The sequence below is a fragment of the Asparagus officinalis genome, chromosome 4 (assembly GCF_001876935.1).
Source record: "Asparagus officinalis chromosome 4, Aspof.V1, whole genome shotgun sequence".
Classification (NCBI taxonomy): domain Eukaryota; kingdom Viridiplantae; phylum Streptophyta; class Magnoliopsida; order Asparagales; family Asparagaceae; genus Asparagus; species Asparagus officinalis.
The window spans coordinates 4,864,118-4,881,871 of NC_033797.1; the positions used below are offsets into that span (position 1 = coordinate 4,864,118).

Sequence of the window (17,754 nt, forward strand, 5' to 3'; positions counted from 1 at the left end):
TTTAAATTTACATTTTCAATCATGTGATATCAATTTTAATGATTTGATACCCGAACTTCCAGAAATTTGGACTTTGCCGTCCCATGACTCCAAACCCCAAAAATATTGCATTTTGAACATTACTTTAGGAAATAAGTTAAGATAGTTATAGATAACCATCTTTGACTAAGAAATCCCAATCTAATCTTAGGGTTCCCTTTCCGACTTCTAAGGTTTCCAGCTTCACAAATTTAAACCTCCGGCAATAAAAGATGAGATGTTAAGGGAGCCCCTCCAGATTTCTCAATGATTCGGCTAAATTTGGAGGTTTTTAGGGTTCAAGAGAAGAGGATTTTGGGTTCACAGGTTGCGGTCGGAAATTTTGAGGAAAACGGTGGAACTTTGGGGATTTTACTTTTTACAATGGAAAATGATAATTGTAAATTTCATAGGACCCCTGTACTATCACTAATAAAAAATATGTGGGGTATTTTATTGAAAATGGTCAAGAAAATATGGATTCTATTTCTTTACTTGTGGGGGTATAAATTTTGTCTAAATTTTGCGGTACAGTTATAACTATACTTTTTATATAATTTAAATAGAGAATGTCAATCACGGGGTCTATGGAATGAGGAGATGTGATTGATGAATTGTAAATACTCTTTACAATCAAGAATGTAAAGAATTTCTATCTGAAGTTGAGGGTATCAAATGTGCAAAATAGAACTTTGGGATATCAAAGTTCAAAAATAAATGAAATTTTCAGATGTTTAACTTTCTCGGGCTTGCAGAAGAAAAAGTTTTAAAGTGCAATTTTACAAACATCAGAATATATAAGTGCTTCCAAAAATATGTGAGGGCACGGGGAACTGTTGGGGAACTTAGTCTACCTGCCTGCTACGATCTGTGCAACTCGGAAGCCAACCCAAAATCAACAAGATAGAAAGCAACTACAATCAAGAAGAACGAACATCAAGATTTACGTGGTTCAGTCGACCAACTTCGACCTACATCCACGGGGTTACAATACGACAAATTCATTATGTATCAGGGAGAACTACAAGAGGAACCACTCAACTCTCGTCTCACAATTTCTCAACCTCATATACATAATCAACTCTCATATTCTCTCCAAAACTCACTCTTTGCAATCTTTTGAACAGACAAAGACTGTGAAACCCTCTTCTAATATTGTAATCTTTTGCATTGACAAAGACTACGAAACTCTCGTCTCTCGCACAATATTCTTGAATCAGGCTACGCCCTTTACTAGCCCTAAATTATAAGAATATTTACTACGAAACTTTATCGAGTCTCCCGATCTACAAGATGGCAACGACCAAGTTTCCTTGAAAGATTTGTAATGAATTAGATCACATCTATCGAAGTTTTTGGTGGAATCATGATCCAAAACAAAGAAAAGCCCATTTTGTGAGTTGGGAAAAAAATCCAGTGTCCTAAAGAACAAGGTGGATTGGGTATCCGAAGCACATTCTAAGCAAAGCAAGCTCTCCTTAGTAACTCTCTTGGCAGTTCATCAACGACAAGGATGCAATGTAGGCCCAAATGATACGTGTAAACAAATTATCCTTGAATTTATTTAACAGAATTGTTTTTGGATTCCTTATAACGCACATGGAAGCATGACGAGAGCACGTGACTTGTGACATCGTCACAAGCAGAAGCCTCGTGACAAATCCTCCATGATGAGATTTAGAAAACAGTTTTTTTTTTCTCGTTTATACTCTCCACTAATATGTAATTATCAAATTAACCCTCCAAATCACAAGGATTTCCACAGGAAGAAGGGAGTGGATTTGATAGAGAAAGTTGAGGTGCGGTGAAGTACAGGGGATTCTGAGGAGGGTCTGACTCCGCAACGAGTTTAAAATTAAAGGTTTGATCCGCACCCTCAAAACTCTAAAGTTAAAGTTTTGATGAGAGTTGATGATTATATTTTTATATTCTAATAAGTTTCGGGCTTACCCTCAGAAAGGTCAGAGAGACTTTGTGGCTGATTAGGTATATATGACTACTGATAAAAGTATCATAAAGCTTAAGAAGAGTAAAGGTGATTACTTCACCAAATTACAAACCGTATATATTTTTAATTTCACCAACATCATGACACCTAAATTCCGAACCTGAACCAACCAAGTAGCCCACAATTATTGTAACATCAAATAATGCAGCACAATTACAATTCTCGTTGCTTATAGCTTACCATTCTCCATCAACTCCCCCCTCTCCTTCACCCTCACCAGCAATCCATCCTTCATGTGAAGTATTATTGAGTGTTTAGGCTCAACAACATGCCCCTTCACCAACTCCACATCAAACTTGCTTATCATTGCCGCAGCCACAATCTTCATCTGAGTAAAGGCTATGTCCTTCCCCAGACAAGTCCTCGGCCCGCAATTGAACGATAAGAACTTATACGACGGCTCGTGCCTCAGCCTCCCCTTCTCCGATATCCACCTCTCCGGCTTGAACTCCGAGCAATCCTCTCCCCAAACCCCCTCCATCCTCCCCATTGAATACGTCGAAAACAAAATCTTCTCGTGGGATTTGGCTTTTCCGCTCGGTAGATCCTCCGTTTTGACGGCGCCTTTGTGTTCGAATGGGACAGAGGGGTAAAGCCTCAAACACTCACATAACGCTGCGTGCAAGTAGACCATTTTCGATATGTCATGTGTCTTTTCATTCGAATTCTCCCTCAATTCGTCAAGAATCTTTGATTTTACTTCCGGGTTGTTGGCTAGGAGCCAGAAAAGCCACGTCAGCGCCACGCCCGTCGTGTCCCTCCCTGCGAGCATGAGGTTCACCGTCGTGTCCCTTAGGAACTTATCGTTTGTCTCTTTCGAATCTTCTTCCATGTAAGATGTCAACAAGTCTTCTCCGTAGATTTTCCCCTCTTTCTTCTTCTCGATGTTCTGAGCGACGAAATCATCGATAACGCCCCAAGCATCGTGCAATTTCCTCTCCTTGCCTATATTTAGCCATCTCATTAGCTTCCACCACGGCGGAGGCACAATATGTCGGAAGAACAAGGCCTCCATCGCATCGTCCATCGCCCTCGCAAATGGAATCGTCGGGAATCCCTCGGATAAGCAACCGGGATCGACTCCAAACACCAACTTAGAAGTCAAGTCGAAAGTTAGCCTAAGAAACACATCTTGCAAATCAACAGGACACCCTTCCTTAGCCATTTTGTGCATGAGGGGAAAAAGTGCGTTAGCCACCTTATCTTCACTACACTTTGCGACGAAACCCCGAAAATTGTTACTACTCATTGCACCATGAGCTCTCTTCCGTTGGATCTTCCACGAGTCATAGTCAGCATTGAAGATGCCATCACCGAGGATGTCGAAGATCTCGATGAACTCGTCGCCTTTCGGGTAATTGGAGAAGTTGACATTGAAGATGTGGTTGACGTTGGCCGGGTCACAAGTGACCAAGAAGTCCATGTTAAGGAACCAGGGTCCGTGGAACTTGAAGGTGCACCCGGCCTCTTTGAGTGCCTCGGTCACCCACTCGTGTAGGTGGCCGATGTTTGCGATGATGGCCGGGAGCATCCCGACGACCGGCCAGTTGGTTGGAAGTTGGGATTTTTTGGTGGTTTTGTAGTAGAAGAAAACTAAGAAGAAGCATGAAATTGCTAAACAGAGCTCTGGATAAGAGAGGAAGAGGTTTCGTATTGCCATTGCTTTTTGTGGGAGTTAAATCACCTCTTTAAACGTATATATAGCAAACTTTTTAGGGTAAATTTCATAAAAATCCCTGAATTTTTAAAGTTTCACACAAACCCCCTCTGAACTGTATAAATCGTAAACTATCCAAAGCTTTTTGAACTAATGGAAAATCTCGTGAACGATAGAATAACTAGTTCGGATTGTAAAAAAATCAAAATTAATTAATTTGTGATAGAAAGCTCCCGTGAAGAATATTCATGTGGGGGACCAAGACGACAATCATATCATATTTTTAGACCTTTTTTCTCTATACGTTTACATCATCTATGAAAGTTTTTCAATAGTACAAGGAGATTTAGGGGCTGTTCGTTTCGCAAAAAAAAATTGGGAAATCAAAGAATAGGAAACCTATTTCCTATAATAATTGTTTTGAGGTTGTTTGGTTGACTTAGGGGCTGTTCGTTTGGCCAAAAAAACCTGGAAATCAAAAAATAGGAAACCTATTTCCTATTATAATGGTTTTGAAGTTGTTTGGTTGGCTTAAAAAAGAAGGAAATTATAGAATAGGAGATGAGATGAGATGAGTTGTCACCTTATTATTGGATGATGTGAGTGGTTTTTTAAAAAAACTTGTTTTGAGGTTGTTTGGTTGGTTAAAAAAATAAGGAAATGAATTGGAGGTATATTATTGGATGATATTTTGAGGTTGTTTGTGTTTGGTTCGTTTTTAAAAATAAGAAAATAGATGAAATGAGATGAGTTGGAGGATAAAAATAATATTTTATTAGATGTTGTGGGTGAGTTTTAGGGATGGAAATGGATAAAAATATTATTTTATTGATTTCCTTGTACCGATTTCCTTTTCTTGGTTTTTAGGAAACCAACCAAACAGCCCCTTAAAAAAGAAGAAAACTATAGAATAGGAGATGAGATGAGATGAGTTACCACCTTATTATTGGATGATGTGAGTGATTTTTTTAAAAAAAAAACTTGTTTTGAGATTGTTTGGTTGGTTAAAAAAATAAGGAAATGAATTGAAGGTATATTATTGAATGATGTTTTGAGGTTGTTTGTGTTTGGTTCATTTTTAAAAATAAAAAAATAGATGAGATGAGATGAGTTGGAGGTATATTATTGAATGATGTGACACATACTTAATGAAATCAATTTCTTTTTTTCTTTTTTCTTTTTTTTTTGAGGAAATGGATGGAAAGGAAACTTTAATGAGATGAGATGAGTTGTCACAATATTATTGGATGATGTGTATGATTTAAAAAATAAGATAAGATAAGATGTGATGAGTTGGATGATGTGACACATTTCTTTTGTTTGGTTTATTTTTAAAGGTAAGAAATGAGATGAGTTGGAGGATAAAAATATTATTTTATTGGATGTTGTGGATGAGTTTTAGGGATGAAAATGGATAAAAATATTATTTTATCGGTTTCCTTGTACCGATTTCCTTTTCTTGGTTTTTAGGAAACCGACCAAGGAGATTTAGTAAAACTTTAAAAGTTATGGTAGGTTTTTCTTTTCCTGACTTATAAAGTTTACGGGACTTTGTCTAAAGAGCTCAAAATTTGCGGGGTTTTCAGAAATTTAATCATATTTTTACCCTGTACATTTGACTTGTAGTGACAAAATGGCAATTTATTGAGATGGGGATAATAAGATGGAGGAAAACGGTGTAAGTTGGCATTTTTAGGGGTAGTCTGATCTCAATTATTTTTATGTGTCGTCATCTTGTATTATCTAAATTATGCATGTCTTTTAGAGTTCAAGTGGAGCTAAAAATGTTGGAATGATTCATTGAATGATTTGACTTTAGGAGGTCCACTCTATTGCTGGACAACAAGGTCAATTTGTTGCAAGACGAGAAGTTTCCATAGTAAATACTAAATATAGCATCATCTATCAATCTTTTTACGGCAGGGGATATAGCACATTCCCAATTTTCTAATATTTTGAAATTGAGTGAAACTTCAATTTTATCAATTTACCAAAGGACCTTGGTAGCCTCATTTGACTATTTTGATTGATCTAGCAATTCCACCCAATGTAATTTGAGATCAGTGTATGAACGTCATACTTCAAACCATTAATAGGGTTTAAACTTTAAAGAACATGACATCTTTGCATGATATCTTCATTAAAAAAGATATCTTTGGACAAGCTCAGAATTTTGACCTCATCGATAACTTATAATAGCCGACTTTTCATTAATTTATCTTCAAGGAGAGATAAAAAAAATGTTAAGGACAAACAACTAGCTGTTATTGCCTGTATTATATAGTGAAAAAGATTTTACGGACTAAACAAACAAAGAAAGTAAACTTCCTCCTTTCTACGTCCTAAACCAAAATGCTGACTCTTGATTGGCTGTGAAAGTATTTATTATTGTCATCTATTCCTCTATAATAATGCAAGGATCCAAGATTTACTATTTTATGCTACAGTAAATTACTGTAGTTTTATTTCTATAATGTAATGTAAATAGGAGAACCAAGATTCACTATTCGCGCATCAAAAATACTGTAGCACATGCGGGAACTATAGCGTTTTAAAACATCGATCACTATAGGATTATTACTGTAGTTCAGACAGGATACTGTAGTATTAAAAAATGTTACTGTACCACATACAAAAACCGTAGCGAAAATAAAAAAAATGGAGACCGTATTTTGCCGGGTGCACACTAGCTGTATGAAATCATAAATCTTATTATTTCTAGCTATGATTCGTCTTGGTTCTTACTCTCTTCATGTTCAGATCCTCAATGCATGTGATGTAATTTTAGATAAACTAGTGAACGAATGTGATGCTTCAACCGCTATCAGAACTTTGTATAAGTAAATGATTAGATGAGTTGCATGCATGACATCTTTAGACAACAGAGATGTTGATGGATGTACTTGTTCATCTTTCTTTGGACAAACCCAAAATCTCGCCCTTGATTAATGTGCGGAAAGTTTAATCCCACAAGTCAGGTAGCTGCTATTTCTTGTAATAAGTGGCGTGAAGTGATCATATTCAAACTACTGTCCATTCAAGGGTGTGACATTTAGCTGCAATGAAAGGTACAGCTCAAATTAACATTAATTTGTGTGGGGCCCACCTCGTCGACAGTTTCCGCTGTTCATTATCTCAATGCCGGAGAGGATTGGCATACGAGTCTCGTATCTTTCGATTTGGTTGAGGCGCTTGATTTGTAAGTATTAAGAGAACCAAGAAATTAGAACTGAATAGCTATCGAATGTAGCCAGAAATTGATTATCCATCACCCAATTCTTATCGAAAAGAATAATGGCTTTCTTCTTTCCCCCCCCAAAAAAAAAACTTTGGCAAGACAGTGGAATTGGCGTAACTGCATGCAAATGTATATACTATTGTATATCACTAGTAGAAAAACAAGCAATCTAGACGGAAATTTCCGTCTAGGTTGCGATTCCGTCTAGTTTATCAAACTAGACGGTATTTTCCGTCTAGTTTGATCCAATCTAGACGGATCAAACTAGACAGAAATTTTCCGTCTAGTTTGATATAACCTAGACCGAAATTTTTTCCGTCTAGATTGGTTGTTTTTCTACTTGTGTATGTTGGTTATTGGAGTTACATGGTTAGCTATTGTAACATTTTACAATTTGCAACTGCGCTTGCTAATACTAGCGTTTGATTTGGGTGTCATTTACCATACGTTGAGGTTAATAAATTAAAGTTGGGACTTAGCCCTTCGTTTGCGGCTCAAAAAAGGTTGCTGATTGTAACTTCTGTCCAAATCTGGGTAGGTTTTCAATTTTGCAGTTGGAGGGCCCTTCTTCAACTACAGATCGATTTAACTACAATTGCATCTGCATGCAACAATCGCAGTGAAACAAACGACTGCAGGTGGCCTACAATAGGCTTAATATCAGGAAAAAAAACCCTAACTTTGGACGGTTATTAGAAAACCACCCTTTAACTTCCAAAATAACAGAAAAAACCCCTTATGCTTAGGGGTTATCAGAAACCCCCTTTAACTTTAATGTTTTATCATAAGACCCCCTTAACAGCGTTCTCTCTCATTATCTTTAAATTTTTAGCGGGGTTGGGGGGAGGTAGGACATGGAAGTTAGAGGGGTTTTTTTGACAACACCTTAACTTAAACGGGGTTTCCTGATATTTTTATAGTTACGGGGGGCTTTCTCAAAACCGTCCAAAGTTAAGGGGTGGCTTTCTGATACTAAGCCTCCATACTTTCATATGTAGTCGCCAGTCACAAAGCCTGGCCTAGGGCGTTGTCCAAAAAGCCCGCCCGGCCGCGGTGCGAGGGTGGCCGACGCGGTGGCGGATGGTGTGGCGGCAGGAGGCAACGACGGGCCAGTGGGTTGGCCGCGGGCTGCGCCGCGACTTGGCCGACGACGGTTTAGCCGGCGGCGGAGGCGACGGTGACGCGTGAAGCGGCTGGAGGCGTGGCCGGCAGTTGTCTGTCGCGGTAGGAGTAGGCAGACGACGACGTGTGGTGACGCGACATGTGATCGCCGACGGGCGGGCACCTGGTGACGGCGCCGGCGGACCGCTGACGACGGCGCGGCGCCCCGGTGGCGACTGGCCGGCGACGGATGGGGACAACGGGCGGCGGTGGCGGGGGCGGTGTATGGCAGCCAGCAGGCGACGGGCAGGAGCGACGGCCGATCGTCGAGGCGGGGTCGGCGGCGGCGGTGGCTTCGATGAAAAAACAGAATCTCAAAACATATTTTTGGTGTTTTGAGAAAAGTGTTTAATTTTTAGATTTTGTAAAGGGACAAGTCAAAAAAACGCCATGATTGCCAAACGCGTTTCTTTGTTTTTGTTGAAAAAAAAACAAAAACGACAAAAACGTCACAGTTACCAAACGTTCAAGTAACAACAAACAAATCCAGAGCGACACAATTTGCCGAGGCTAAATAAATAAGCGAGAACTCGGAAATGTTTCTAGAATGATGCGTTCGTATCGGAAGGAGGGGGTTTAACTGAACAAATATGCAAGTAACCTAGGATTTGAATTTTCTTACCGCAACAGCTCCAATCTACCACAATTTCGCTGCTGTGTCTCGTCTTTGATGTGATGCGCCACCGCAAAAAAAAATTAAAAAAATTAAAAAAAAAATGTGAGTCCTAATACAAAGAAAAAAGCTTGATAACTTGGTTATAGTCAAGAAATATTATTTCATGGCAAGGAAGAAACTTCCAGTTTCAGAGGATTAAGAAAGCGAGTGAAAATGACAGCATAATCAAAAAGTCTACCATTGAAATCCAGGTGAGCAGGGTTGAATGGGGGGGACGAGTTTAACTTGGAGTTAGGTAACTTTCAATTTTATTTCTTTTCATGGATTGATCAATCCAACTCAAAACTCTAAAAAATAGCAGCATACGTGTTTTGTGTATATTGTGTATACGTGCACGTACCCATATTCAATCATTCTGGGATTCTAACTTGTTTTGTTTAGGGTCTGTTTGTTTGTCTAAAAAAATTGGAAAATCAAAGAAATGGAAAATTATTTCTAAGAAGAATTGTTTTAGGAGTGTTTGGTTTGCTAAAAAAAGAAGGAAATCAAGATGATATGAGTGATTTTTTAAGAAAACTTGTTTTGATGTTGTTTGGTTGGCGAAAAAAAATAAGGAAATGAATTATAAGAAACATATTTCTTGTAATAGGTTGTTTTATTTTGTTTGGTCCATTCTTGAAAATAAGAAAATAGATGAGATAGGTTGTCATTATATTATTGAATGATGTGACCCACACTTAAGGAAATTGTTTTCCTAACTTTTTTGGAGGAAATGTGTGAAAATGAAATGTTAATGAAATGAGATGAGTTGTCACCATCTTATTGGATGATGTGAGTGATTTGAAATGATAAGATGAGATGAGTTGAGTAATGTTGTGGATAAAAATAATAATTTATTAGATATGATGGATGAGTTGTTGGATGAAAATAATATTTTATTAGATCGGGTGGATGTAGTGGATAAGTTGTTGGATGAAAATAATATTTTATTAGATATGATGGATGAGTTGTTGGATAAAATAATATTTTATTAGATGTTATGTGTGAGTTTTAGGGATGGAAATGGATAAAATTTTACTTTTTGAGCTTTCTTGGTTTTCATTTCTATTTCTTAGGTTTTTAAGAAATAACCAAACAGGCCGCCCTAATCAGGAAACCAAAAAAACTTATTGTAGGAAATTGATTTCCTATATATATTTCCGTTCTTTCGTTTGGCTGAGGAAGAAAAGGAAATGAAAATTACGCACGTGAGATAAACCATCTTGAGATGCGACCCCGAAAATAAGGAAAATCAATTCCGAATAAATGAGCCGGAAATGGGCTCGGCAACAGAAAAATGAGTCCGATAACCCCATTTCCCATGGATCATTTTCCAGAGTTCAAGTTCTAAGAAAAGAAACCAAAAATAACGAAGAGGGGAAAAAAGGCTAGAACTGTGAACTTATTACTGAATTCATTTTTAGTTGTCATCAAATACTCGCTGAGGGTGAAAATAACAACTAGAAATTTCTAACTTTACCAGACGGCTTCATGACTTCAAATTATGCAAACTAGGCTATACCTGAATAATTAATAACTGAATGCAAAGGTGGTTGAAATCTCAAAACTTCAGCATCTGAGTACATATGTTGTAACTTCAAGTAATAAACAGCAATGAGTCTTAACGAAACAAAATTTCAAGATAAATCACAGGTAAGGGATTGCAGCTTGCAACAGACACAACAAGGATAAGAGTCTCTACCCCCACACTAAAAAGCAGCAGCAGCAGCAGTGGTCTTCTGCTTTGGAGTAGCTTGGGTTCCTGCATTGAAAAAAGTAGAATTAAATGTGAACCTGAAGCATAAAAAAATTTATTTGGACTAACTCATGTTTCACAAGATCACAGGCATTCGGTTAGTTACAACTCTAATTGATATGCAAATGCCAATTGCAGGCAACTGCAATTGTAACTGCTGCACAATCAACTGCAGTCAGATTTGCATGGTTAAATTAAAATTCTATTTGTTTATGAGCGGAATTCTAAAAGCTATCTGTTTGTTTCAATGAACTACTAAATCAAATATAACTGAACAGTTAAACAAGCAATTAATAAACTATTTTTTGATTATATATATGCTAAACAGGGAACGCGCATTAACACAGAGGATGCTCTACAGAAACAGAATAAAGTACCTTCTCTGAAATTGCTCTTGAACCTTCGAGGCAAATGACGAAGATACCTCATCCTTCCGGTGCCTGTTGTTTTCCTCCTAATAGCCTTCATGCTCCAGTTATCTGTTCCAAAATATTAATAGAGACAAGAAGCATGTTCCATAATCAAACCAACATCATTTGAATATACTATTACGCCAAGAGGAAAAGGGTACATATGCTGAACAACATGGATACATGAGCCGTATTCATAGTAATACATCAAACATAATAGAAAACTGATAATAAGCAACATCTAACAGATATGCTGAATATAAGTTTGCCTAAGGTTGTTTAATGGCGTGGATTTTTAAGTGGGGTAAGGTCTTAGAGCAAAATGGTGTCATGTGACGCCACTTTGCCTTAGGTAGATCTGCCCTTGCTCTTCACTAAAGACAATGTCTTATCACCGAGAATTACCAGAATAGATTTGAGGAACAAACACAATAGACTAATGGCCGAGGGTTATGCACATGGACCACAACAACCCAATATTCTATGATAATTTGCACTACTCATAAGTGAGATGAAAAAAAGAAATGTACTACCTTACAACATTGGGCAAATCTACCTAAGACAAAGTGGTGTCACGTGACATCACTTTGCTCCAAGACTTGAACCTACTTAAAAACCCACCCAATTAAAGAACCTCAGGCAAATTTGGTGATTCCACTGATAGTCTCACAGACCCACACCCAAATTCCCACCTAACTCCAAATAAAACTTCAGTTAGAAGAGAACTGAAATTTAAGGGTCCCTCCCTCACTCCCTCCCTCAGGCAAACTTGGTGATTCTACTGGTAGTCTCACAGACCCACACCCGAATTCCACCCTAACTCCAAATAAAATTTCAGTTAGAAGAGAATTGAAATTTTAGACTCCCTCCCTCCCTCCCTCACGATTGTGATTATTGTCTAGGGTTTGTTTAGAATTCTAGGAAAGTAACTATATTGCTTTTAATTTTAAATTCTAGATTTATATTTTATTACACATGAATTATTTACTTATTAATTATCACCTAACCTAGATTATCTGATAACGTTAGTTACGTTACTACTGGTGTGATTGTGTACTTCTCCAAAATATGAAAACTGGTCTTAAATAGTTAGAAATTTATTTAAAATTATTGATTATGTAGTTGATACATGTTTATGTAGCTACTTAACATGCAAATTCAGCTAAGCCTCTAATCCATATTACCTTTGTGATTCAACATAAATGCCCAAAATGGAACATGTTAAAGGTGCAGGTAGAGAATGAAAACCCTCAAGGAATTAATATGAATACACCCTGAAGCTCTATACTAGACAATCAATATTTGAAATATTATCCTATGAAGCAATTTGGAAAAAGCTACACTCTTCCCGCTTAAAATTTTCTATTGTGATGATGTATATATTTTTGAAAAGTTTACTTGGATGGAAACATTAAACATTCACTTCTTTTATCAAAAATTCAAAAGCTATCTCCAATAGAAAGGTGTAGGAAAAATAATTTAATTTAGTGTAAACAAAATTGTAACTTATATTACAAAGATGCACATCCTAATAAAATTAAAATATAGTCAAGCAGTAATATGTTTCGAGAAAAAATAATTAAAAACCAAACTTCCCAAGTATTCCTTTTACTATCCTTAGGAAATGTTAACTCTAAATGGGCATGAATTAATAAATAAATAAAATATTTTATATCTATTTAATTTTTGTTAAGAGGAAGAAGCTACCACCCAAAGATCCAGTCAACGAAAAGCACCGTAACTTATTAGGGCTAACATCGAATGAATTTGACTCTAAGTTAAACAAAAATAAAGGTGAGGCTACATTAGAAAAATAAATGAATAAAGAGATTTCTATTTCTAAACCAAGGGTTTTCCCCTGATTATGAAGCCCACACACCTTCAAAACCTTTAATAAACCAAAATACTTGTTGCATATGTATCGTATCGCTCGAAAAGCTACAGAAATCAAGATCTTACACAATTATGCAAATAACAAGGGTGCGTTTGGGTAATGGAATTTGGATTTCAAATCTACACTGTTTTAAAAAACCTTTGCCTAGTCCGCTTAGGCGTACGCTTAGGCCTAGGTGGTACCTAGGCCGCCTAACTAGCGTCTAAGCGATATTTAGGATGCCCACCTAGATTTTAGAGAGAGAGAGAGAGTTTTGGGGAGATGGAGATTAATGAAAGGAAGCCTAAGGTGATTGGGATTTCCATGAATCATAGGTGTAGAGAGTTTTGGGGAGATGGAGATTAATGAGAGGAAGCTTAAGGTGATTGGGATTTCCATGAATCATAGGTGTTGGGCAAGATTTGAAGTCCACAATATTAGGCTTTAAAATCCAACTCCACAAAATCATCTGATTTAAAATTCAAGTCAAAATTGAGATCCAACCAACAGATCTGGATTTGAGCTACCCTGTATTTGAAATCCAAACGCATATCCAAGTTTTCAAACATAGCCTAAAAGAATTGACAATTACAAACACACAAACTTTATACGCATCGAAGCAAGTCCTACATCAACTACAAGGTTATGGAAAGCGGAAAGCTGAGCAAAGCGATTAAACACTTCAAGGCTATTTAGGGCTTAAGTAGCAAAAAGCTGCAAAAAGCGCAAAATCAAAAGGTAGTTTAGTTTAAGTATGTATAAATATTCAAATATAAGAAAAAATTAAAAAAATCTAAAAATTCTACAAATGCACATTTGATGATTTATAGAGATCTTAAGCATGAAATAGACCTGTAGTAATCACACAATATTAACCAAGTATTGTACAGAATGAAGAGGAGAAGCTTCGAGGAGGCAGTGGTGCTTTGAAGAGAGGTGTAGGCGGAGTTAGGGGAAGACAAAGGAGCGTCACGAGGAACTAAGAACACCGGAAAGCTTCAATAAAGAACAATGGGGGTGGAGCTACGACGACAAGAGGCAGTGGCAGCGATTTAGGGTTAGGGTTTTTTTAGGTTTGAACAGCAGAAAGAGGGGATTAAGAAAAAAATGTGTTTTAAGTTAAAAACAAGTCGAATTGGGGTCGGGTACAAAGAAACTCATTTGCTTAAGAATTTGGGTTCCGCTGCAAGCCCAATAATTTGTATTTTAAAGCGTCGTAAAGCGCTTTTCCGTGCTGTTGGCCACTATTTCGAGCTGATAACGCAGATGCCACTAAAAATCGCCATTTTTACCATAGCAAGGCGGCCACACGTCTTTGCCGCTATCTACAACACTGATACCAGTAACAAATAAATATTTCATTAGTTAGATGAGAGTACCGGTTACATAGATGAAAGATCTCATTCCCTCTCTCAATCCAAACTCTGCTTTAATGTACGGGGTACACAAGATATTCAGTGTCTATTAGCAGTTCCTGACTACACTTCATACTAAGGAGGATTCCGGGTAACCCTCAACAATACTCTTTTTTTTAACTTTGTTTCTGTTTCTGTTGTCATAAGGTTATTGTATTTGATTTATAACTATAGTTGGATATAAATTGTTATTTTTGGTGTATTAATAGGTATATTTAGTTTTAAGATGTTACAACTATAAATTTTCAAAGTGTTCTAAAAGAAACTTGGAATAAAATTTGGGCTGTGAATAAAAAAGGTCCCATATTATATTAAGAGCTTTTGTTAGGTGGAGTGAAGGTAGGAGGAAGTTGGTGGTTGGTTTAGTGTTTGGTTACCATTGCCCTTTTCTTCACATAAGAAACCAGTGATGCGACGAGTGCAGAGCCTCGGCTTTCTTTTTAACTCTGAGTCGCATTTGTCTTCTTTTCTTGGTAACCAAAGGGCCACGAGTTGTTCATCCTGTATTTTTATTTGTCCCTTTCTTTATTTAACCTACAAAACCATCCTGATCTCACATGATACGGTCTTTTACTTGTCCCTTTCTTTATTTAAGCATCCTTCTCTTCAGTAAAGACCTAAAATGTAATCCACTTAGATTACAATCTACAAATGGATTATTACCATAGTGGATTATAATCTAGAATTGTCAAACATGCCTAATGTCCCAGGAAAAGAGTACCCAAGTTAGCGTTTAGACATCAAAGGGGACCTAATTTTTGACACAACCTTGACCCTTGAAGAACTGATATTTAGGATCTTAGTTAATTGGAGCCAGGTACAGATGTAAATAGGGGGTTATGGGGATACACCCCCCCCCCCAAATTAACTTTTACAAAAAAGTTTAGGCTTTATTTTACATTTTAAGCGGTCACCACATAAACTAATTGCTTGGTGCCCCCATATAGAGAGCAATTTGAAAGACTATAGTTGGAAGTTAGTAGTATTCGGTTAGTTTTTTGTGATAAAAATGATAATGAAAAGTATTATGCATTGAGATCTGATAATTAGTGAATAAATAGGTTTTTCTATTGATAAAGTGTATATCATATAAGTCAGTAATTCATACTTATAATTGTATAAGTGCCCTGCATAAGAAAAAATTTCTAGATCCGTTCATGATTGAAGGACTCAATCTTCTTCAAGAAGCTTATTAACAATTTGCACCTATGACAACGAAAACAAATGAGTTCACTTTCCAGCCTATACGAATTGGGGGTTCAGACTTATGTAGCAACTACTACTTAAGATTGAACTTGAAAAGAAACAAGCATAGCATAACATTTGTACACCAGATTAATAGTTTTTCTTTTTCAAATTAAAAAAAAAATATCACAACGAGTTTGCCTAGAAATCAATCAAACAATAATTTTCAAATGTTCAAAAACGTGATTCTATTAATGATTAATTAAATTATATGTTGATTAATCGAATTGCGCAGAATTATACATTTTCAATTTTTTTAATGTGTATTTATTACTTATTGTATGTTAAAATGTATAAAATTCATGAATTAAGAACATACACTAAAAAGACCAAAAAACATGCAATTTAACAACCAATAACTAGTCAACTACTTAAAAATTTTATTCATAAATCAAAAGTAACTAGATAATAATGAGTTAAACCATCTAAACATTAAAATCCATATATCAAAAGTAACTAGGTACTGAAACAAGTCATTAGATTAAACACTTAAACTAAAACTAAATGTCCATAAACCCAAAACAAATCATCAAATCTTCCTCATTATCCTGTTACTAGATGTTTCTGCAACATACGAGAAAGAATCTTCACCGGAAGCGATTGTCGGAGGAGATGTTTCTGCAACATACGAGAGATAGAGGAGGATAGGCAAAGAATCTTCACCGGAAGCGATTGTCGGAGGAGATGTTTCTGCAACATACGAGAGATAGAGGAGGATAGGCAAAGAATCTTCACCGGAAGCGATTGTCGGAGGAGATCGCAAAGAGGATCATTGGTGTGTGTGTGTGTGTGTGTGTGATTCAATACAGGATAAGGTTTTTTTTCATTTATAAGTCAGGGTGGGTTTTTTATTGCTTTCTCTCTTTTAACACAATGTTGCCTTAACAAGAAATGATTAAAGAGCAATTGTCTTTATAGGAAACAAATTAGATATAGTACTACCATGTCATTTTTCACTTAATGAAATTTTTAATGGAGGGTTAAAATAGGACTAAATTTACATCTAGCAAGGGGTATGGGGACTAAGTTGAGAAAAAATAAAGTCGGGGATCAATTAGAGTACATGGCCACAGTAGAGGAACCAAATTGGTCTTATAGCCTTACAATTTTTAATTAGTAAGGGGAACAGTGGGGAGGGCTAAAAATAAGCAAATTCTCTCACTTTTCTAACCCTCCTGAAGTGGATGGATTAGGAAGGAAGGTGAAACTTTCTCAATATTCCAACATTGTCCTTAGAAAAATAAAGAATAGTTGGATGTAGCATTTCACTGCCCTTTCCAATTCTTGTTTATCCGGACACAATTAAAAAAGATCGTAGTGTACCCTCGTTTCCCATTCTTGTTTATCCGGACACAATTAATTCCTGTGCCCCTTCCCTTACCATTTAAATTAAATTGCAGATAACCCCTCAATTATGCCTTAAGTAGCACTTATAACCCCTCGCCTAGTCTATTAGCACTTATGGTATTTTTTGAAGAATAAATTGCAGACAGCCACCGCCTATCTAATAATTTTTTTGAAGATATATATCAGGGGATTTATCTGCAATCTACCCATTTTTATGCATCAACTAGTTGAGTTAAGAAACATAGACATAAAAAACCAAACCCTAGAATAAAATTTAAAAAAAAGGAAGCTTTTTCTCAGATCTATCAAGTTTATTGTCTAAATAGAAAACTACAACAACAGAAACCGCAAGAACGAGATCGGATTCGGACGAACTCACACTTGCGGATTCGGGCAGCAGGGAAACCGCAAGATCCACATCGGCTCTTTTGAAGGTGAAAGCTTCGGCGACCGCAGCGGACGCAGAGCGTATGAGTCTTGTTCCTTCTCTTACCAAAGCTTCCTGTTCCTTTGCCCTAACAGAACAAAATCATGAGATTAGAGATAAAGATTGGATCTTTAGCATTAGGGTCTTTAAGAGATTGAGGTTTTAGGGTCTACCATTTTGGATTCGTGTTCTCCTTCGTTCGCCCCTTTGGGATTGGCGGCTGGTTATAAGAGAGGACGCACGCCAAAACCCTAGCTAAGTTTTTGCGGGAATGGCTTTCTATGTTGGTATTGGTTTTAACATACCCTTGATCTTCCTCATAATTACGAGAATACCACGGGCGGAGTTATTAGTTTTGTTCTAGCATTAGAGCATTTATTTGTACCATTTGGCAAAGGGTTAAGTGATGGGTTGCTGAGATTTAACTCATTCTTAACCCGCCAAACACAAAAAATCTATACAATGGTTAAAGTGAGTTAACCCTCCGTAATTCGCCAAACATAAAAAATATAGAATGGTTAAGCTAACCCTTTTAGAGGGATTA

The 17,754-nt window shown here is 36.9% G+C and overlaps 2 protein-coding genes across 2 annotated transcripts; both read right to left on the reverse strand.

The window, feature by feature from the left end:
• Positions 2,006 to 3,690, reverse strand: LOC109836423 (alkane hydroxylase MAH1-like). Its single transcript, XM_020404315.1, has one exon. The coding sequence runs from the start codon at positions 3,684 to 3,686 to the stop codon at positions 2,196 to 2,198; it is 1,491 nt and encodes a 496-aa protein (XP_020259904.1). The 5' UTR covers positions 3,687 to 3,690; the 3' UTR covers positions 2,006 to 2,195.
• Positions 10,255 to 17,494, reverse strand: LOC109836424 (60S ribosomal protein L37-3-like). Its single transcript, XM_020404316.1, has 4 exons — positions 17,384 to 17,494; positions 17,163 to 17,298; positions 10,871 to 10,972; positions 10,255 to 10,499 (listed from the first exon to the last, which is right to left on the reverse strand). Exons 1-4 carry the CDS (start codon positions 17,384 to 17,386, stop codon positions 10,447 to 10,449), a joined length of 294 nt encoding a protein of 97 aa, XP_020259905.1. The 5' UTR covers positions 17,387 to 17,494; the 3' UTR covers positions 10,255 to 10,446.

What these genes read in the sequence shown, in the direction of transcription:
- LOC109836423 (XM_020404315.1), bottom strand. Translation starts at nt 3,686, where the DNA reads ATGGCAATACGAAACCTCTTCCTCTCTTATCCAGAGCTCTGTTTAGCA.
- LOC109836424 (XM_020404316.1), bottom strand. An exon ending in TGCTGCCCGAATCCGCAAGT is followed by an intron (nt 10,973 to 17,162) that starts GTGAGTTCGTCC and finishes ATTTTGGAACAG; the next exon opens with ATAACTGGAGCATGAAGGCT. An exon ending in CAAGAGCAATTTCAGAGAAG is followed by an intron (nt 10,500 to 10,870) that starts GTACTTTATTCT and finishes TTTTCAATGCAG; the next exon opens with GAACCCAAGCTACTCCAAAG.